This window comes from Stegodyphus dumicola, chromosome 7 (genome assembly GCF_044657685.1).
Source record: "Stegodyphus dumicola isolate Sdum_Otavi_A_Nest chromosome 7, ASM4465768v1".
In the NCBI taxonomy this organism is placed as follows: domain Eukaryota; kingdom Metazoa; phylum Arthropoda; class Arachnida; order Araneae; family Eresidae; genus Stegodyphus; species Stegodyphus dumicola.
The window spans coordinates 25,119,247-25,142,411 of record NC_140774.1 but is presented as its reverse complement, the minus strand read 5'-3'; the positions used below and the strand labels follow the sequence as shown (position 1 = coordinate 25,142,411).

Genomic DNA, 23,165 nt, shown 5'->3' with positions numbered 1-23,165 from the left:
AGTCGGAATTCTCGAAACAGACGTTACGAGACTTCAAGAATGTAACTGAGCATGAGATTATGTCTGTCTACAGAATTAAAGAGAATGTATTAGCACAAAAAACAGAGCAACTTAAACAACTTATGTTGAAAGAAATGTTTAATAAGGTAAACAAATAAATATTAAGCTTTTATTTGTAAATTTTGATACCCTTTAGATCAGTGGTTTCCAAACTTTATTTTATCACGGCTCCCTTAAAAATGTTTGATCATATGGCGCCTCTCTTCCATTTTATAAAATACTAACACAAAAATTTCTAGTACTAAGAAATTTATTAAGGAAGACTCTTATACACAAGAAAAAACGAACAACAATATTTTATTATTGTCGCTTAATGAGATGGATTTGCTTGCCTATTAGTGCAAAGTTTATCAAATCTCGGTGTCATTGATGAGATAGCTACGGGAAGGTCCTTTTCTACAACCAAACGAGCACGATATTTTGATTTTATAGCAGCTAATGCTTTCTGCATTAGCTGCAATAAATCGAAACCTGTTGTGCAATAATTTATCCTGTTGCGCGTAAAAAAGATATTGCAAATGGCAGCTTTATAATGGACTGTTTTTTATGTATAAATAATTGTGATATTTTTTTATATGAGGCTACTCTGTGGAGCATGCAGTGTGTCCAGAGAACATTCGGTGTTTTCCTTTAATTAGTGCTTGAAGGCCAGTATTGTGTCCTGACATTGACTGTGCACCGTCTGTACAAAGCCCAATGCAATTATTCCACAATGTGCCGTTCTCATCAAAAAAATTGTCGATTATATTAAAAATTTCACTGGATGTGGCTTTGCTAGGAATGGGTTTGCAAAACAATATATCTTCAATTATATTATTCTCTTCAGCATATCGAACTTATGCAATTAAATGTGAGTCTTAAGCTACATCAGTTGCTTCATCTACTTGTAAGGTGAATTTTGAAGTGCGCATCTAAGAAACTAATAGGTCGTGAAGATCGTCAAATATATCATCGATTCTTCTGCCAACAGTGTTATCAGCAAGCGGTATTTGTCGCAACTGTTTTGCATATGATTCGCCAAACATTGTTTGACCTTATCAATAGCTGCTGGCAAAACTAATGTTTCTCCTAATGTGTGTGGTTTTTTATACTTCGCGATTCTGTAAGATACTAAGTATGATGCTAGTAACGTATTTGATGGAATATGAACTGTTTTTTTTAACGCTTCCTTTTGTTTAGTGCACTCATCCAATTTTCTTTGAAAAAATTCTTAGGACTTGCCAATGTACTGAGATTGAATAGTTTCAATGTGGCGTTTTAATTTTCCGCTTCTCATACTATCAGCAGCCAAAACTTTCGAACAAAACAAACACATTGGTTTTTTCACATTATCAGTAATAACACTTGTAAATCCGAATGATAAATAAGACGAATCATATTTTCTTGTCTTGGGAGTTCTTCCTTCCTGATTCCTACTACTTGTGCCAACATCAGATTCTTCATTATTAGAAGATTTTCTCTTATAACCAGTCAAGAACTTATCCATTTCTCTAAAAATATTAGGATAATTAATTAATTTTTCTTAAAAAAATTAAACTTAATTAAATTACTTACTATTGTGATCAGTAAATAATTAGGTACGTCAAAATAAAATAAGAAACACAATCTAACACTGCTGAGCTAAACTGAAGTCGATACTGTCTCAATTTTTAGAGAGTTACTGGTCGGCCAAGCAGCATAGTAGTTAATATGTATCTATATGTTACGTATTGTATTATCTGCACGTGCACCAATCCTGGCTAATATTCACGCCTCCCAGTTTGGAAAACGCTGCTTTAGGTCATAAATACTTCATTATTTCATAAATATAATAATTTTAATTTTATAGTTTCTGCATGCCATCTTACTAGATTTAAACTGATGATCTAATATCCGGAAAAATCCAAAATCCAGAATGGTCGAAGTCCTTATGAGTCTGGATTTCGGACTTTGTACTGTGTATGCATATTTTCTACTAAGTGGAATGACCATTTCCAATAAAGTTTCAAATTATCCTTCACCTATTCTGATAAAGTTTTTGTAACTTTGGATATCCTCGCCCTGAAATTGATTTAAAAGTTGATTTAATGCTCCCAATTCATCATGGCAAGCTACACAGTCATGCTTTTTCTATTCTTGTTCTTTTTTCTTTTTTTCCGCGATTTTGCAAACAAGCGGAGGCGAGTTGTCAGTCCGTTCTGATTGGTGTAAACAATCTATCAGAGTGCAGGTCCGTTCACTCTTTGTGACACTCGGACGAGGGGCCCGCTGCGGGTCGCTCGGACACTTGTAAACTGGCCTTTATGTAACTGTGTAGTTATTTTATGGATCAATTTGTGGCATCACAAAAATTGTTGTTTTTACACATTTTTAACTTCTGCCTGTTAATTCAAATTTGTATGATCAGATTTATTATTATTTAATATTAATAATTTTTACGTTTTACAAAATATGAATAAATCTGCATATAAGAAAATTTTCAGTGTACGAATAAAAGGATGAAATATTATTTTTTAAAATTAGATTAGCTGATTCAGAAGTCAAGCTGTTCCAGCTAATGCTTGCAAGAAGTCAGCATTAGCTGTTTTAAATATTTCAATGAATTACTCAATATTAATGTAACTAAAAGTGAGCCCTTAGGTGTTATGGATATAGATTATATCAAGAACTTCACACATATTGTGAATGAAATAGGTAAGATGCAAGACAAAATGCACTCTATTTTGTAGTGTTATGTTTAGTTGTTTCAGAACCTATTTATGAACAATTTGTTGTAAGTAGAGGTTAAAAAAAAGAGAGAGAATGAATTTAAGAGATATAAATTAAAAACTGTTGCCTCTTAAGATAATAGTTATTTCATTTGCTTCTTACTTCAACTCTTTGTAATATAAATGTGAGAAAAATATATTTTTATTTGAGAGTAAATTGATAACAAAGATTTAAAAAGAGCATTTTAAAAGCTCTTCATAAATTCAATGAAAAAATTGCATGTGAAAGAAGCGATAAGCATAAACATTGCTTTTACAAACAAAATAATCTGAAAAAGAGGTAGCACCATCTAGTATAAAACTGTTGAACTAATTAAAGAAATTCAGTAGATCGTCAGTTGGGACACCACCAAAATTTCTTTCTCTGAAATTTTTGCATATTATTCAATAAACTACTAGTGTACTAATTTTAACATGTTTAGAATTAGTAATATTTGTACACCTGTTATAAAATTTACATGCTGCTTTTTTTCTTAACTTTTAGGCTTAGACGTTATTGCCCAAGCTCAGTCAGGTACTGGCAAAACAGCTACATTTTCAATTGCCATTTTGCAGAAAATTGACACAAATCATAGAGAATGTCAAGCACTTATTCTTGCACCAACAAGAGAATTGGCTCAACAGGTAAATTTTTGTTGTCACAGTAAAAAAATAGAAGTTATTATCCAGCTGTAAAGTGTAAAATGTTTGCAGGCTATGAATCTTTATTTTTGAATGTTATGTATACACAAGGAACTTTTTTTTTTTTTTTTTTTGAACCTGTGAGCTGCATAACAGATAGACAAGTGGTAGAAGGTATGGATGCTCCGTGGATAGCTATGCCTATCTCTAACCAGAACCTCTGCAAGTACCAATGCCAGCTCACAAGTTTGAGCTGTTCATGAACATGGCTGGTGCAACCGATGCTCCCTCCAAGTGCGAGTTACATAGTGTTACTTGCTTTCTTCAAGTAGAAAGGACTAATGCAGCTGAAATTCACCAGAGAATGAGCCAAGTTATGGTGAAAACTTTATGAGTGTTAGTGTTGTGCATAAGTAAAGTAGAAAATTTAAAGAGTGAACTAATATTCATGTCTAAAGAAGACAAGAATGCAAAGCTGTGTAACAGAGCACCATGTTCAGTAAATTGATCAAGTGGTTTGGCAGAAGCGGAGGTTTGCCATAAGTGAGTTGTGTGTGAAATTTCCTGAACTGTCAAGGTAGTCTTTTTACAAGATCATTGCAAAACACTTTGCTATAAAAAAGGTTGTGCTTGATGGGTTCCAAAAATGTTGTTTGATGAAAACTCTTTGAATGGCTTCAATGTTGTCTTTCCTTACCCTTGCTGAAGGTGAAGGTTTCTTGAAACCAGTTGTTACTGTTGATGATACTAGGATTCAGCATAATCATCCCAGAAACAAAACAACAGTCAAATTAATGGATGACTTCAGGCTCACCAAACAGACCGAAGAAAATCAAACAAAGCTTCAACAACAGGAAGGCTGTGGCTATGATTTTTTTTTTTTTTTTTTTTTTTTTTTTGAGTCCAAAAAGGTTTGTTGCATGTTGAGTTTATGGAACCAGGAACTACAGCCAGTGTAATATTTATTGTTAGACTTCATGATGACTGTGAAGAGCCAATCAAAACAAATGAAGAGGAATGCTGATTTCTGTAGTTGTTAGATGTTAAAGGGTGTCTTTCCCTCACTAGATGGCATCAAGGGTCCCACTAGTGAGAGAAATTTTAAACCTTATTTTTTCTTTTTTGTAAACAGCAGACACTTAGGTTTCGAATCTGGTATGGACAATATAATTTGATTGATAATGGATGGACGATATAATTTGATTTGTGCAGCCGTGAGTGAAAAAGATGGGCTGTACATTCTCACTAGATGGCAACAAGAGTTCCACTAGTGAGAGAAATTTTAAACGTTTATTTTTTCCTTTTTCGTAAACAGTAGACACTTCGGTCTCGAATCCGTGCCTTGGATGGACTGTATTATTTGATTTGTACAGCCATGAGTGAAAAAGAGAGGCTGTACAGGAAAATATAATTAACTATTGGTTTTTTTCCCTTTTGAATGTTTTATGTAAATAAAATGTGATGTCAAGAAAATAATTATTTTTTTCTGTAAAGAAGATTCTTCTTGCCAGGTGAAACATCACGGTTAATTTCAACGATGCATCAGAAAATGTAAATGAATTTTGTTCTCGTTTTTTAAATCAGTTAATTAAAAAAAAACCTGTGTACGTTAGTGGATGCTCGCAACTTCAATCAACAGTAGTTGATTAATTCCATAATATAATAGTAGTTGTCCTTCTTCAAGGCATTGCACACCCTCACAATGCTGCTGTAACCCATCAGCTTCTGGAGCAGTTAAAATAGAATGTGTTCGATCACCCACCGTGCAGCTCAGTGTTGCATAATTTATGTATTTTTTCCCAAACTGAACTGGCTTGGAGGCCAAATATTCCAAACCAATCAGGAGCTTCAAAATAACCTTCAGGCCCATTTCACATCACTGGGGACGATTTTCTTTGAAGAGGGCTTCAGAAAGATATGATAAACACCTGAATCTTCACAATGAGTTTGTCGAAAAGTATGAAATTTGTACATAAATTTTGCTAGTAAATTAATTATTTTTCTTTACTCTTGAAATTTTTTTTTTTTTTTTAAATAATCCATCAGAGGTTGAAGAAAAAACAATCCTTGTACATATATATATGTTTTACTGGAAAGTTCTGTCCAATAACATTTCAAATTTCAACATGCATTCAAGTGTTCATTGGAGATATATATGGCTCTCTCTCTTTATCACTGCATTTATAAATATTTGATCTTCTAATTTAACTGAAACAATAGTATCTCATATCGTTATTAAGTGAAATGCAATTGTGTAAACATGGCTGCCGACAAAGTTCATTTACAACCAGTATTTAGTATGAATTTCAACAAGGAAGAGGTGGTACAGAAACATGTCAAAACTTAGTGACAGTTTTTGATAAAGATGCAGTTTCAGATGAAACATGCAAGAGATGGCTAAAAAAAATTGAAGCAGGTGATGTCAACCTTAGTGATAAGCCACATTCTGAGAGCAAGATCCTTTTTGGACAACAACAAAGATTGCAGAAAAGCTTAGCAAACCATTTTGGATCATATTTAGAAGCTAAGATTGATCTATAAATATTCCATCATGGGTTAAGTGAGAAAATTTTGCATTCTCAAACACATCTCTGTTTGCTCAGAACAAAGATTTATTTAAAAAAAGAGCATACTATGAGTCTGGACAACCTGCTATATCCACCTTTGAACCGGATTTAACCTCGAGTAAGAGAATGCTGTGTATATGATGGGACATTAAAGGACCAATACATTTTAAGCTTTTCAAACCTAAAGAAAAACTTAATTTGGTAAGATACTTTTAGCAAATGGGCAATAAACAATAAATAAATAAAATAAAAGGTTAAAGAAAAGAGGCTAGTAGTACTCATGACCACATGTTGCTTTGGTGAGTCAGCAGAAAATTGCAAAGCTAATCAGAGAAATTCTTTCTCATCCACCATATCCCCAAACCTAGCACTCTTCAATTATCACTTGTTTCTGTCCTTGCAAAATTTTTTGAAGGGAAAAAATTCAAAATGGGAGCAGATGTCAGCCAAGCACTAAGAATAAGACATTTTTTAAAGTTGGTATCTATAAATTACCATTATGCTGGCAAGAGGCCATAAGTAATAATAGATATTATAATGTGCATTAAAATTATTAAAGGTATGGAAATTGTATTTTCTTTTATTTCTAAAACTGACAGAATTTTCAGATAGACCATATGGATAGGGTATAAGTGTCTGCTGTGGCAGTGGTTTCAAATTCAAATTGCATGTGGGCCGAATGCACAATCTTAAAGCAAATAATGGGCCAGAATGCTTTTTTTTTTTTTTTTTTTACAAAATAAAATTTTTTAGCTAAAAGTTTACTTATTAAAACATTTATCAAAACATACATAAAACAATAATAATAATAATGCAAAGGAAAAAAGCTTGACAAAATGCCTCTAGTTTTGAAATTAGAAAAAAAACTATGCATTAATTTTTGAAGTTAAGTACCTGATTCCAAGGATCAGTTTATTTAAGAGCAAATAAGATATGTGCATAATTTTGTGAAGAAAATCATAACAAAATTCCTGTATGTATGTACATAATTTGTTTCTTGATATAGATTCAGAAGGTTGTCATTGCTTTGGGTGATTATATGAATGCTCAGTGCCATGCCTGCATTGGAGGAACTAATGTCCGTGAAGATATTCGTAAACTAGAAATGGGTGTTCATGTAGTAGTTGGGACTCCTGGTAGAGTTTTTGACATGATAAATCGAAAAGCTCTAAGTAAGTTGATGAACTTGTGTACTATCTTTCTTTTAAAATGGATTACTTCTTTATTTTGGGTATTAAACAAACTTTTATCTTAAAGTTTTTTTTTTTTTTTTTTTTTAAGTGTTATGTTTTGCTTTTATTCTTTCAATTCACCTTCAAAGCTAATCTTCTTCAAAACAAACCGAATGAAGTACAGGCACAAATTTTAGCATCTTTTACCATGAAACTGCCTTGTGGAAATCATCTTTTATTAAAGCATTTAGTGCCACCTATAGTCCGTTTTGGATCTTGTTTATGGTATATTTTGCTCCACCAGAGGAAAGCAGAATGATACCAGTGAATACTAATAGTTTCCTAATGATAGTGCTTGTATATCTTTTATAGTCATTGTTGTGGGATTATTGTGATTTACAATTTTATTAAAACAAAGCTCAGAAAAGTGTTCATATTCAGCTTCATATATTATGAAATCTTTTAATTATTATACTAAGATTGCTGAAGTTTGTAGTGCCAAATAAAAAAGGTGAAGTGTTCATATTTATGCTTGCTGTTTATTGGTATACGGCTTATGTAAATTCTTTTAGGTAGGAAAAATCCATTAAGTTACAAATCTAATACATTTCTCATTGTGCATCTAAGCCAATTATAATGTTTTTTAATTTTAATTTTTCATGGTGTTATGTTGCCTTTCCTCCCCTTTGTATTGATAATTATGAAATCTTTTTAAATAGGACTTTCTATGTGTAATAAAATTGCCTATAAATTTTATGATGTATAATACAGTCAAAAGTCGTTAAGTTCATTCCGGATTATGGGTGTCCGAATTAACGACTTTTGACTGTATCAAAGTATCGAAATATATTAAGCTGTTATTGCATTTAGAAACTGATTGAAGATGTCTAACAAAATTTATAGAAATTTTCAGATTTCAGCTGTTTTTTTTTTATAAAATCTGACGTATTTTTTATAATAAACTGATAAAACAGAATCTTATACTATATTATGACTACGTTTTTGAATTAGAAAAACTGAAAAAGGTGTCTGTTTTGATTTGCCGACACTGATGAGGAAAGTAAAATGACTTTACTTACTGTTGCTGCCCCAAATGTTATCAGAAAGCACCAGTCTTCTGCAGCCTGAACTGACTACCGAGACCTCTGCTTGTACTTAAGAGAATCGAATACCAGATATTCTTAATTCTGAAGTAGGTTGTGAATTGGAATCTTTTTGGATGAAATTTCTTGTTTTGACATGGTAGATTTTGATTAGTATGAGTTGTGCCACACTTAGTAGGACTTTAAATCATTCATTATATGTTTCAGACTGTTTGCTAACAATCTGTGCTATGTGGCAGGATAAATTTTTTTTGCTGAAGAAACCAACTTAGCAGGAAAGTGCCATTGATATGATGAAGAGATAGTCTTTTTTTCTACTATGTTGTTTGTCAAATTCAAGTATTATAACTGCCCTTATTCAGTTCAATTCCAATGTAATAAAGCCTGAAGAATTCGTTTTTTTTTTTCCTTCATATCGTTATTCTTTTTCCATTTCTGTGCTAATAAATGATGCATTATATAACCACCCATCTGTATGATACAGTAGGAGAAAGGATTTATCAAACATTTGGTAATTTTTCATTTATTAAAATTCTAGTCCAACTCTCATTTACTTATTTGTAAGTTTTAAAACCTAAAGTGTCTAAGCATAAGCAAGGATTAATTTTTTAGTTGTGTATTATTTTCCGTCTGATTATTGTTTGCCTCATGTAACTCGTCGTTCATTCTCGGAAGTGGATAGGAATCCGAAACTGTAATCGTGTTAAATTTCTGATAATCTATGCAGAGGTATACTATTCCATTAGGTTTTGGTATTAAAACAACTGGGGATGCATAAGGGGATTCGCATTCTTCAATTATTCCTTCAGATAAGAGCTTGTTAATTTCTTGCTTTAAGATTTCTATCTTGGCAGGGTTCATTCTGTATGGTGGTGCAGCTACTGGAGGATGCTTTCCAGTTTTAATTCAGTGTTCTATGAAAGGTGTTGCATCTCCCCCTGGTTTGAAGATAGTTGAATATTGACTCAATAATTCATTTAATTGTGATCTTTGATGAGCCAATAGATGTTGTCCTTCACATTCTCTTAACAGTACAGTGTCAACTTCCGACCTACATTCGGTTCGATCATTGGGCTTAGAATCATTATCAATAAACTTAAACTTTTGTTGCGGATTATTGTGGTAAAACCACCAATGATTCTGTAGATCCAAAACAATTCCAACAGTTCTAATTAAATTCGATCCTTAAAAGTGTCCTGTTACCCTTTGCTGAGGGAAGTGCAAATAAATTTATGCGGAATGATCTTCCTTTAATGTGAATGTCTACCTGGGCCATGTGGATCTCTTCGTCCCTTTGGGTACTGTCGGCAAGAGCGTCCTTTATAATAGTTTTCTTAAATACTGATCCCTGTTCTTTCAAGAGATTATATAATGTTTCTTCCGCTATAGTGTGAGTAGCGCCAGTGTCAGCACAGAAAATTCCCGTAAATCCGTTGATTTTTACTCTTAAAAGAGTCGTGTGAGATGTCTCTACAGACACTGTATGTAAGTTTATTGCTTCGAAGTCGGCTGATTCTTTACTTAAAGAAGAAGAGCAGGTTGGACACTAAGCCATAATGACACCTGATTTTCCACAACCATAACAACTAACAGTTGGTCGATCTTCTCTCATGCCAGAATTCCTTGTCGCTGAGTTTGTAACAATTTGAGGGTTATTTTTATAATTTTTAGGACCACTGCATTGAGATGGCTTTGGAGTGTTATTACTGACGTTTCTACTGCTGATGTTTTTAGCTTTTTCATATAAATCTAATTTATCAGCCAGTTGACACTGGTCAGTCCACTCTGACGAAAGATCCACAAAATGTTCTCTATACTCAGAAGGGGACCGTCTTTAAATTCGGTCCGATATCATCAAACCCTTTAACTTCTCAAAAGTATTGACTTTTAATTCGCCAATCCAGCCATCAAAGAAATTTCTCAAATTGAAGTAAAAATCTCGCCATGTACTATCAGGACTTTTGCGATGCTGTGAAAATAACTGTCAGAACTTTTCAGCGCTTAATTTAAAATGCTTTAAGATAATTTGTTTGATGTCATAATCTTGTGCATCACTAACAGATTCCTTCGCAATCAGTTTTACAACGTCATTAGGTAACAAACCTAAGAGATACACTACCCATTTCCCTTGAGGTATGTTCAAAATTGTTAGTTGCCTTTCAAATAAAGTGAGAAAAAGGCTCATGTCATCACTTTTTGGATTGAAGTGAGGAATTAAAGTTTATAATTGTAACTTAATCTGTGTCAATGGGTTTCAAAGCAGGTACAGAATCATGACTAGCACTTGAATTAGCTACTTGTATTTTCAATTTCTCAAGCTAATGCTTGCATTCTTCTATTTCTTTCCTTTCATTATATTTGTGTTCCTCACGCTGTTTTCTTCCATTAAATTCACGTTTCTCTGTTTCTTTTTGTTCCACAATAATGCTAAAAAATATATCTTTAGTGAACTCTTCATTATATCCATTACTCATCAAAATAGCATCCTTAATATCAACTGTTGTCATTTGTTCCGTAACATTCATACCAAGTTCGTTTGCTAGAACACACATATCTTGTTTATGTCCTTTAGCAAAAAACGACGTGATGACGTATTTCACTGAAAATAAATTCTTTGATAAAAAAAAACACTTTATTATGGCACTGTGACATCGTGGATGCTTAAGTTGTAAGGGAATTAATACCTGTATTGGTGGTGCATCACTTTTTATTCACAGCACATACCACAGATACAATATTTAATTAATACATTTAGAAAACTTTAGTAGATATCCGAGCTGGTGGCACAATCAGAGACATTAGCGATGATAGCACTCGTCATCACCGAATGAATAAAGTCTCCACACCTCAGCTCGCTGGCGGAGCTTCCCAAACTCTCTCTCCGGCAGGTGTCCGACCAGAAGTCTCTTCTCTTTACGCATGCGCATTACTCAGTTACGTCGTTGCCATTCACAGTTCTTTAGAATAGGTATTAAAAAGGAATTATAGTCCTCATAGTGTGAGGAGTCTGCTAACGAAGTTCTCTCTAGTCGAGAGCATCATAAGTCTTTTTAGTAGAACGTTCAGGAGCGTTTTTTACAGACTGACTCCTTCCGCCTCCAGATTTTGTTTTCCTACAGGACAAAATAAAATTTCAGGCAGGTTACAAACAAACACCTTCTGTCTCCAGTTTTCGTTTCTCCGGACACAGGAGAAGAAAAACTTTTTTTTTTTTTTTTTAAAGTTCAGTTTCTGCTTTCAGTAGAGATTGTTCAACATTTTACCAGTTAATTTTAAACCACACTGTTACAAAGGCTCTCCACTCTCATAACCAGGCCATCATAAAAAGAACACATAAAAATACATATACAATATATGAAAAAACAACACAAAATTTTTTGTCTTTATGACTAAAGCTAACAATTTACTATATAGTATGAATTTAATAAAAATAAAAATACAATATATATAACCAAATAACAAGACAATTTAAATGAAATGATAACTAGTCTGGTTAACTGGCGCATACAGAGTTTCTACTTAAACAGTCTACATTTAAGTTGTCACTTCCCTTTTTATGATGTATCGTAAAATTATAAGATTGCAAGGCTAAGGCCCAGCGTAATAATCGACCATTTCTACCTGCATTATTTTTTAGCCATACTAGGGGATTATGGTCTGTTTGAATGGAAAATTTAGTTTGCCCGTCTATATAGCCTTTCAATTTTTTTATTCCATACAGAATTGCGGCACACTCTTTTTCAGTGGTGGAATACTTCCACTCACTATCTGTAATTTTTTTACTGAGATACAATATGCGATGTTCTTTCTCTTTATCATCTTTCTGGGCTAAAACAACACCATATCATTGATCTAATGCGTCTGTCTGTAGTATAAATGGTTTAGAAAAATTGGGTGCATGTAGCACAGGCCTACTAGATAGCTTTTCTTTTAATGATTTGAATGATTCATTACATTCATCATTCCAAACAGTTTTACCCCTTTTCTTATTCCCTTTTAACAAATCTGTCAAAAGTGCAGCTATAGCAGAAAACATAGGTATATATCGTTTGTAGTATCCAGCTAACCCTAAGAAAGCTCCAATCTCAGTTTTAGTTTTGGTAACAGGAAAGTTTTTAAATCGCTTCTATTTTTAGTTCAGCTGGAGAGCGTTTTCCTCGACCTACTATGTGACTAAAATATTGTACTTCTTCTTGTGCAAACTTGCACTTAGAGGGTTAATAGTTAAATTGGCTTTTCTTATTCTTTCTAAAATTTCATGTAAATGTTGTAAATGTTCCTTCCACATTTCAGAAAAAAAAGCAATATCATCTAAATAAGGGGTGGCATATTTCTCACATCCGCACAACATTTTTAGCTCATCAATTTACTGAAATAATAAGGAACATTTTTAAGCCTAAATGCCATACGCTAAAATTAACACATTAATGGGATACACTTTATTCCCTTCAAAACTAACCACATAGTTTGTTTCTGATAATCTTTTCTCTATTTTTCTTGGCCCTTTCCATTGATGAGCGAGTTTATGGGGTTGGTTCAATGCTAATACTAATACGGAATCTCTTTGCTGGAATTCTCTTTTCACAGCATTTTTGTCATACCATTTCTTTTGTCTCTCACCTCTTCCATTTTCTCTGTAGCTAATTCTCTACTTTTCTTTAGCCTTGTGATTAATTCGAAAACATATTCTATCACAGTATCTTCTTTTTCCTTAGGATCTAACCATTTCTCATACAATAATGCAACAGGTGTTCTGAGGTTGTTCCCGTACACTAATTCAGCTGGACTAAATCTTGTACTATCATCGTTACTATCCGCAGAGCAACGAGAGCGGCAGGTAATTGTATTTCCCAATTTGGGGCAGCTTCAATACATAATACCTTTAAGACCCTTTTTATTGACCTATGGAACCATTCTACAGGATTGCTCTGGGGGTGGTAAACCAAACTTCTGGAAACTTTTATACCAAACCTCTTCAAAAATTCAACGCTTAAGCGACTCATAAAAGATTTTCCTTGATCAGTTTGAACCTTGCTTAGAAAGCCCATCCGACTAAATACCTGCAAGAGTGCATTTACAAGAGATTTCGACTTTATATCCGGTACTAGGACAGCATCAGGATATTGTTGCGTGCGTACGGGTTCGTTATGAAATGAATGCACAAGTCCGATGAAAAATGAACAAAAATTTATTATTATCACAACAAAAATGCTTAAATTTTCTCAAATTATCATGCAGTATTACAATATCTCACAGTAGTTATCTTTTAACTACTCAAATGTACAATAGAACGTAATTCAAAACAGCTAAAGAACGCTAATCCGCGAATTCGCTATAATCAACAACGGCAGTTTTCTAAACAACAACAAACTAAGCAATTGCTACAAACTGAGATGTTTTCCTCCTTTTATAAGATTTTAAAATCACGCGCTAGAATTTTCCAGTACTTTCTCGAAATCAAAAAGAGATATTTATTTATTTAATGCACGCGCTCTTGTATTTTCAATTTTCCGGCTTAGCTTTCTTTTAATATTCGTCACGCGCTGCACTGCGCGAGAAATAAAACCATTTAATTTGTAATTGAACTAACATTAGCTTTTTAAATACCAAATTCGTAACACTGCCCCCTTCCCAAGGACTGCACGTCCCGGGCAGTACAATCCCTGGACAGGAAGCTAAACTTACAACTGTGGCATAAACATTACATCACAATATCAAACAACATGAAGAATAAATGCAATAACTAACTTAAACAAATCAAATGCTATCAAATACTAAATACAAAACAAATAGTAAATACAAATCAAATCAAATACACATTTAAAAACATAAAGGACCATGGTCTTACACTATTTACAATTATTTACATTATGTAGTATGGCCATAACAATGAGCTAACCTGTCGTAATGAATGACTTTAGGTTTAGAGTTCGAAGACTTACGAATCATGACGTCATTCAGTCTCTTCAGGACTGTATATGGACCATCCGAAGGTGACTGTAATTTAGAACTGAGTTCTCTTCGTTGAATCGGGTTCCACAACCACATCTTGTCTCCTTGTTTGAATTTATGTCCAGTAGCTCTCGTGTCGTATGTGGTCTTCACCTTCTCCGTCGCCAAGTTCACTCGCTTTCGTGCGGAACGGTGCATAACTTCAAAACGGGCCTGGACATCTTGGATGTGTTCCTCAGGCGATGAAGGAGCATCCGAACGGCGATCAAACAGGCGGTCACAAGGCAGACGAAGGTCTCGACCGAAGAGCATCTGGGATGGAGAATAGCTGGTAGTCTTGCGTTTCTTTTTGGCCCTAGTACGATTTCGGCAGCTTCCTGAGCTGGGTCTTTCGGACAAGGCGTCGGCATTTCTAGGTGAGGATCCCTTTTGAGGATGGATAGTCATGCCATCAGATGCTGAAAGCAGTTTGTTGTTTTTCAAGTCTAAGGAAAAATTGTATTTCCTTAAAAAGTCCAATCCGAGTATGCATGGATCTGTGATATCCGCCACATATCCCGTGTGATGGTAGGCGGCACTTCCAAACGTGATGCTGACGTTTAACTTCCCAGTTATGTCGATCTTGTCACCAGACGCAGTCTGAAGGGTAACACAGGATGGCGTCCAAATAAGTTTATCTTTAAACTGTTCAGCTAAATCTTTCCTAATGATGGTAACATTAGCTCCTGTGTCAATGATTATATTGCAAGGAACTCCATCGATATTCCCATTAATGGACAGTCCGTTACTGTTGCCACTCACTGTATAAATTTTAAGCGCTTTAAAACAAGGTTTTTCATTATCTGGCAACCTCCGTTCCTCGATATGGTCACTAATTTGTTTACTGCGTCGTTGCTGGGAAATGGTCTTATTTTCCGTACCTCGGGGTGTTTTGCAGTTTCTTCGTATGTGGCCTTCAACTCCGCAGTTCCAACACTTTAGAACTACTTTCTTTTCACTTCTGTTCCGTCTCAAGCCACTGACTTGTCTGGTAAAATCATCTGCTTTATATTCCGTACCCTGGGGTGTTCTGCAATTCCGTCTTAGGTGACCTTCACTACCACATCTCCAACATCTTAGAGCCACTTTCTTCTCCCTCCTACTCCGTATCAAAGCGTCGACTTGTCTGGCTAAATCATCTAAACGAGCCATCAGTTGATCCACTGGCTCATGGACTCGCACAGCTCTAACTGGGTAGCGATCTCTATTAGTTGCTTGCTGGGCTGCCTCGAACTTCATGACGTACAACAGAGCGCTTTTTATGTCCTTTACATCTGCCATTCGAAGAGCTTTCTGTATTTCAGGATCCCGGATGCCGTCGATGAAATATTTCAGCGACAGGATTTCTCTTGTTTCTGTCGGGCACTCCGAAAAGGCGAGGTGGGACAGCCTTTCAACATCCGTGGCGAGCTCCTGAAGTGTTTCGGTAGGCTTCTGTTGACGAGATTTTAATTGGAGCCTGCTGTAGTCTTTTAAACACTTCTCCCCAAAGCGCAGCTCCAAGGCGCCGGACAGAGCTTCGAAATCTAACCTTTTGTTTTCGGGAAGAGTCTGAAGGATATCCGCTGTGTCGGCTCTCAGAGAAGCGGCGAGATGACAGGCCTTAGCTTGGGAATCCCATCCATTCGCATCCGCAACGATAGAAAACTGGGTCTTATACATTTGCCAGGATGTCTTCCCATCATATGTAGATAGTTTCAGAACGGAACGAGCAGGCATCGATAAAAATTTAAAACCTTCAGAATTGTTTCCTACCGTCGCTATGCACTTCTTTAGGCTGTCAACTTCTTTGGCGACGGTAGCAGAAACCCTATCATCAATTTGTTGTTCGACGGCAGAAACTCTCTCTTCTATATGTTCTTTTACAGAAGAAATTCTTTCTTCTACTTGTTCTTTTACCGAAGAAACTCTTTCTTCTATTTGTCCAACTTTAGTTTCAACCGCGTCTATTCTGCCTTCCATAGCCTCAAATTTATTTTCTATTATGCAGGTAATTTCTCTTTTCATTTCGTCCTGACCTGCTTTCATCTCGTCTTTAAGGGATTTCATCTCTTCCTTAACGCATTCCTGGCCCAATTTCATTTCTTCCTTAACGGATATTTGACCAGCATCCATTTTCTCTTGTACAGCTTTTATATCTTCCTTAACGGAGTTGACGGCTCCTTCCATCTTTTCTTGGAAAGCAGCAAATGCAGTCATCATTTGCCTGAATTGTTCTTCCATCGCTCTTGTTATTGGCATTCAAACCCCACTCCTGACACCAAAAATTGTTGCGTGCGTACGGGTTCGTTATGAAATGAATGCACAAGTCCGATGAAAAATGAACAAAAATTTATTATTATCACAACAAAAATGCTTAAATTTTCTCAAATTATCATGCAGTATTACAATATCTCACAGTAGTTATCTTTTAACTACTCAAATGTACAATAGAACGTAATTCAAAACAGCTAAAGAACGCTAATCCGCGAATTCGCTATAATCAACAACGGCAGTTTTCTAAACAACAACAAACTAAGCAACTGCTACAAACTGAGATGTTTGCCTCCTTTTATAAGATTTTAAAATCACGCGCTAGAATTTTCCAGTACTTTCTCGAAATCAAAAAGAGATATTTATTTATTTAATGCACGCGCTCTTGTATTTTCAATTTTCCGGCTTAGCTTTCTTTTAATATTCGTCACGCGCTGCACTGCGCGAGAAATAAAACCATTTAATTTGTAATTGAACTAACATTAGCTTTTTAAATACCAAATTCGTAACAATATTTAGATGCTAAGCACATAACTGTAATAAGATATTTATTACCTTCAGTAGATGTAGGCGTAGGCCTGCAAGCATCTACATTAACCTTACTAAAGACTTCAGATATCACAGGTACCATTACCAACGGTGCTTTCTTTTTGTCACTTGCTTTTCCTACACATTAACAGGAGTCTCATGTTTTAACAAATTTCTCAATGTCTTTATAACAATTTGGCCACAAAAAATGTCTTAGTAACTAGTCTTTTGTGTTCAGAACTCCTAAGTGACATGAAGACATGACATGTGCAATTTGTCATGAAGGTCATGACAAATTGCTTTAATTTGCTCTCTGAGATTTTCTCGAACAACAATCAAATGTTCTTCTCCTCCAAACTTATTTACTTTCTTTTTTTAAAAAAATCCATTTTTAATCCCATAACTTGTCTTACTTCCACTTTTTACTAGTTCTTATAAAGGGGCAAGTTCTTTACTTTTTTGTTGTTCATCAATAAAAGTGCTTGAGTCTGTTTGAATGACAGGACTTGTGGGGACATAAAGGTTGACGAGAGGCAATATCTCTGTTTTCAGACTTCTCATGAGCATCATCCTCCTCTTCCAATTCTAACTCATTTTGCTCAGAATTTTGATTCGTCTCACTTAAATTTTCCGCTTCCTTAAATTGTTGTGCTTGAGATCGAGTAACGACCGCATTAACATTCCCGACATATGACGAATAATTTTTCTCAGTTCCTCTGAGAAAAGCTGCTGTTTGGTTGTCTAATGTATATCGCCCTTGGTCTAAGTGGTCTCCTATAACGGCTTCTTTGGTGGTTACTGTACCCAACTCTCGCATTCAATATCCACTTCAGCAACAGGTAAACAAGTCATATGATCATCCAGCAAATGTTGAACCCACACGTGTTCTCCCTTCATTGTATTTCTGTCTACATATTTCTGACAAATAATATCAGCCGTTGCTCCCATATCTCTTAGAATAGGTACTTCAAAACCATTTACTCTTCCATTTAATGTATTGGGATCTAACAGATTCTTCTCTGATCTCCCACTTATATCCGATACAAATCTGCCTTTTGAGTTTTAAAATTAGGGCACTGAGGATGTAAATGGTCAAAAGATCCACATTCATAGCACTGGAATCTTTTTCTCCTATCAAATTTCGAGTTCGACCTCTTCCCAACATTGCATGCATCATCATCTTTTTTTAAATTGTAAGCCTTGAGGGGTTTTTCTATTTTTGAAAATGTTACCAGTGGGCTGAAAAAAAAAAACCATTTGTCTACCTGATGTTTTTGTTTTCAGTTCACCCAATTTCGTTTTTCCAACCATCGTCCTTTTTCGCATCTTCAAATTCCTCTATTTTACCCATCAACTGTTTTGATGAAGTGATCGTGGCCCATTCATCCATAAAATGTTCCTTAAACTCATTAGGCGTGCGCCTTTTAATCTGATCTACCAACATTAAATCCTTGAGTTGCTCAAATGTTTTGATTTTTAATCCCTTGAGCCACCATCTAAAAATGTCTTAATTTCGTGATAAAAATCTTACCACGTAGAATCCGGATTTTTTTTAGTCTTAACAAGAGGTTGCTGGAACTTCTCCGCACTTAACTTAAGTCTTTTAAGTAGTAATTCTTTAATATGTTGGTAATCTCTAGCCTTCAGGCTCCCTAGCAATTATATTAATTACCTCAACCGGAAGGACACCAGTGAGATACAACACTGATTGATCCGTGGGCAATTTTAGAACTTTAGCTTGCCTCTCAAAAAGTTCTAAGAATAAACTGATATTATCAGTTTTTAAATTAAACTTGGGCATAAGTTTCTGAAAATTCTGATTAAATACAGCTTCGCCTCCAGGTTTAGCAGATTCAGTGTTCTGTTTTGGTATAAGATTTCTAGTTCTAACTGTTGCTTTTCAATTTCTTTATTTTGTTGTAGTATCTGAAATTCCCTCTCCCTAGCTTCCTGTTCTAACTGTAATTCTTTCACTCTAATTTGCTTCTCTAAGTTTTCCTTTTCTATCCTATCAGTCATAATACTTTCTAACAAATTTTTAACAAATTCTTCCTCATAATTTTTACTATTCGTTATTAATTGTTTTAAATCTATCACTTTCATATCTTCTAAAGCTACTTCTCCAAGTTCTGTTGTGACAAGGAATAGATCCTTTTTCTTAGCTTTCCCAAAAATGCCATTTCACAAAAGTAATTGTTCAGAACAAATAAGAATTCAAATACAGTCAAAAGTCGTTAATTCGGACACCCATAATCCGGAATGTTCTATAATCCGGACCTCAAAGCTACACGCTCAAAGGACGCGTTGACGCATGCGCGTAAGACCTTTACGGCTGCAAATATGCGTGTGCGCATGCGCAAAATATGTTTATGAATGCGCGTTTAATGTATAATAAACGTTATAAGCTAAGCTAAAATTATGTAATTCAGTTAATGTTGCAGATTGCATTGTTCCTTAATCTTCGAATTGGATCCGGCTTATTATTTTTTGCAGACTGTTAGAGCAATTTTATAAAAGTAAGCTTTTACTTTCGATCATGTCAAATAGAATTTCTGATATATATTTACTAATATGTAAAGGATCTACAAAGCGAAAGTATGTTTCGAAGTCCATTAAACAAAAAGTGGAATTGCTGCAAAAAATGGATAAAGGATAATGGATTTGTTTATCTAACCATTCCGAAATCTGTTTATCAATTGCACGCTGCTCTGCATGCATGTGTGTGTTGTGTGGGGGGGGGGGACGTCGTGGCGCGCAATGAAGTGGAAGTTGATCTGTAAGCACTATCCTTATCTTCAGGGCAGATGTTTTTATTTTATTTGGCTTATAATTCCTTACTAAATGTAGTATTTCATCTCGATGTACTCCGTCTGTGATATGATTTAAATCAAATTCCTTGTCATAATAATTCGCTTCTGATAGCGATCGAAAACGAAAGAATTTCGATTGACAAATTAGTCGGTATTCCTGACACAGCAGTTATAGGACTTGAACAGCGGAACTTTGTAATTGAACAAGAAATTATGTCTGTTTATTAAATTAAAGAGAAAGTATTATCACATAAAAAACGAAGCAACTCAAACAACTTACATTGAAAGAAATGTTTAATAAAGTAAACAAATAAATATTAAGCTTTTTTTTTTAATTTTGATACCCTTTAGATCATAATTGTTCTTTATTTCATAAGTTATGGTTTCATATTTTAAATTTTATAATTTCTGCATGCCATCTTACCAGATTTAAACTGATGATCTATAATCCGGAATCGCCGAAGTCCCGACGAGTCCGGATTAGCGACTTTTGACTGTAGTTATTCACAAATAATACACATAAAAATAAATCAGAGATATAAAAACACTAACTTTTCTTCTTTCTTACAAAATTAGGAAAATGAAAGTGAAAGCATTAATCATTTTGAATTTATTTCCATTAAAGCATAAAACGAATAAACATCCTTACTGAGTATTCTGTATTAAAAAATTAATAACAAATTCTTTTCATCCAGTACAGCCAGACAGAGAAAAACGCCAATAAATATAAACACCTCTAATTAACTTTCATTTTCATAACAGCTACTTCCATTGGCAACCACATGCCAGCACAAATACTACCTGAATCGATAGGCACAGGTTTAAATCAGTAACATTTTGTTACTGCTCAAAGCTTTAAAATTTAAAATGAAATGATAAAATTTTACATTCTACTTATCAGAAAATACACATAAATACAGCACTGATGTGCTTTCATGAAAAAACCAAAGTAACAAGTTTGTAATACATTCAACAACTTATTTCTTTCACAAGCATTTAACATAAATTTTCTTGTAACTAATGACTTAGAACTGAAAATTGCAATTTTACACTGATGTGCTTTCACATATACATAAAAAATACAGTTCAGATTCTATCACACCGATTTATAGCTAAACTTTAAACATAAATACACTGATGTGCTGTTTATTGACGGGAATGGATTTTTTCCATTATCATACAAAAGAAAAATATCTCGTTAGATATATAAATGCAACACTTTGATTGTTTTAAAAACTCTTATGCACTGACGTGCTATAAAATGCACTGATGTGCTACTTGTTAATGGGAAAATGTTTTCCCGAATATACCACAAAAGGAAAATATCTTGTTAGATATATAACCAAACACATTGAGTGCTTAAACTTGTATGCACTGACGTGCTACGGGAATTGATTTCCCGAATAAGTAATAAATAACTACATTATACTCTTCAGGCCTGGAAATGAATATTGTAGAGAACACATACCTGGTCTCTTGTCACACAAATCTTGGTGGAACCTCCAATTTATTTTGTCTGTGACATCGAGAATGCTTAAGTTGTAAGGGAATTAACACTGGTATTGGTGATGCATCACTTTTTATTCACAGCACATACCACAGATACAACATTTAATTAATACATTTAGAAAACTTTAGTAGATATCCGAGCTGGTGGCACGATCAGAGATGTTAGCGAAGATAGCACTCGTCATCACTGGACGAATAAAGTCTCCACACCTCAGCTCACTGGCAGAGCTTCCCAAACTCTCTCTCCGCCAGGCATCCGACCAGAAATCTCTTCTCTTTACGCATGCGCATTACTCAGTTACGTCATTGCCATTCACAGTTCTTTAAAATAGGTATTAAAAATGAATTATAGCTCTCGTAGTGTGAGGAGTCTGCTAACGAAGTTCTCTCTAGTCGAGAGCATCATAGGTCTTTCTAGTAGAGAGTTCAGGAGCGTTCTTTACAGCACTAACCAGAAGGTTGTAATGAGGTCACCCTACCCAGAAAAGATTTGTAGTTATTTTAGCACAGAATAGCACTATACTAAAGTTAGTTATATCAAAAGAAACACAGTGTCAAAATAATATATAAAAAACACTCTCTTCCTTAAAAGAAAACATTTTACAGGGCTTAGAAATGACACAGTTTAAATAACATCAATAAAATCCTTTTCTGTTAATTATTTCTATTCTCAAAAAAAAAAAAAAAAAAAAAAAAAAAATCATGGATACACTTATAAAACTTAAAGAATTACGCACATCTGAAATGTATATCAATCAGTATAAAAAAATAACATTTTGCCAGGAAGAATCTTACCATTCTTTAAATCATCAAATATAAACAATTTTCAGCAATGTAACCGTAAATGCAAGAAAAAAAAATATCAATAAATAAAACTGTTATGTAGGCAACAGGATAATAAACATGTTGTTGTGCCACTGGTTCGTCAAGTTAAGCTCAAATCGAAACTATGTTTATAAGATTGAATACATTCAGCATATTATAATAATAATTTCCAATGCAGAATTTTACTCTTTAAATGCCTTGCTTTGAATATGTTACACCTTTTTATGTTTTACTATTATTTCAATTCAGTAAAAAACAGATCATTCAAAATTCTAGATAAGCAAATGAAGAAAGGTTGCTTACCTTTATGATCTGCGTTCTTCGATTCTGGTCTGCCGCTTTGGTAGACTATCCGATTTGGTTTCAAACTCATCTAAAATTGGCACTATTTTGTATGAATCGCTTTATTTGACATTTCACACAAAAGAGGAACAATATCAAATCATTACAACATCAAAACACTTCTAACTACTTAGCGTCATTGTTCCACATATGTAAAAGCGTCACTATTCTAAAAGCATACACTCATCGTTGCCAGTTCTCAAAACAAACTTTCTTTTTAGATTCTTTTCAGTCTTGTTAATTCTTCTTTCTTTACCAGAATACGAACAGGTTCCCTCATAAATTTCTTAGTTACCTCCAGGACATCTATTGGCATAGTAGCAGACAGCAAGATAACCTTTAAATAAGAGTTATAAACTTATAGTTATTCTATAGGCTTATTCCGTTCCCCAATGAGCGGAGCGTGCATCGTTCGCGACATTTACCACATTTACTATTTCGAAACAAAACTGAATATTACTGTTATGCAGTTCTCAAACACTCATTATGTGTAAACAAAATGAAAAAAATTCTTAATCACTTAAATGATACAATATTCATAAAATATACTTTAAGAACACAGTAAAGTATTTTTACATTTTCATATTTAAATATTTTCATGTTTTCAACATTAAGAGTTAACACATTATGGAACTAG

General features: G+C 34.3%; 1 protein-coding gene across 1 annotated transcript in view; it reads left to right on the top strand.

Moving 5' to 3' along the window:
* The window catches only part of LOC118199888 (eukaryotic initiation factor 4A-I-like), a 53,035-nt gene that overhangs the window by 12,550 nt on the left and 17,320 nt on the right, over window positions 1-23,165 (top strand). Inside the window, exons 4-5 of the mRNA XM_035371752.2 lie at window positions 3,292-3,431; window positions 7,002-7,167. Of these exons, the coding sequence (XP_035227643.1) occupies window positions 3,292-3,431; window positions 7,002-7,167 (306 nt within the window). The remainder of the gene's footprint in view (window positions 1-3,291; window positions 3,432-7,001; window positions 7,168-23,165) is intronic.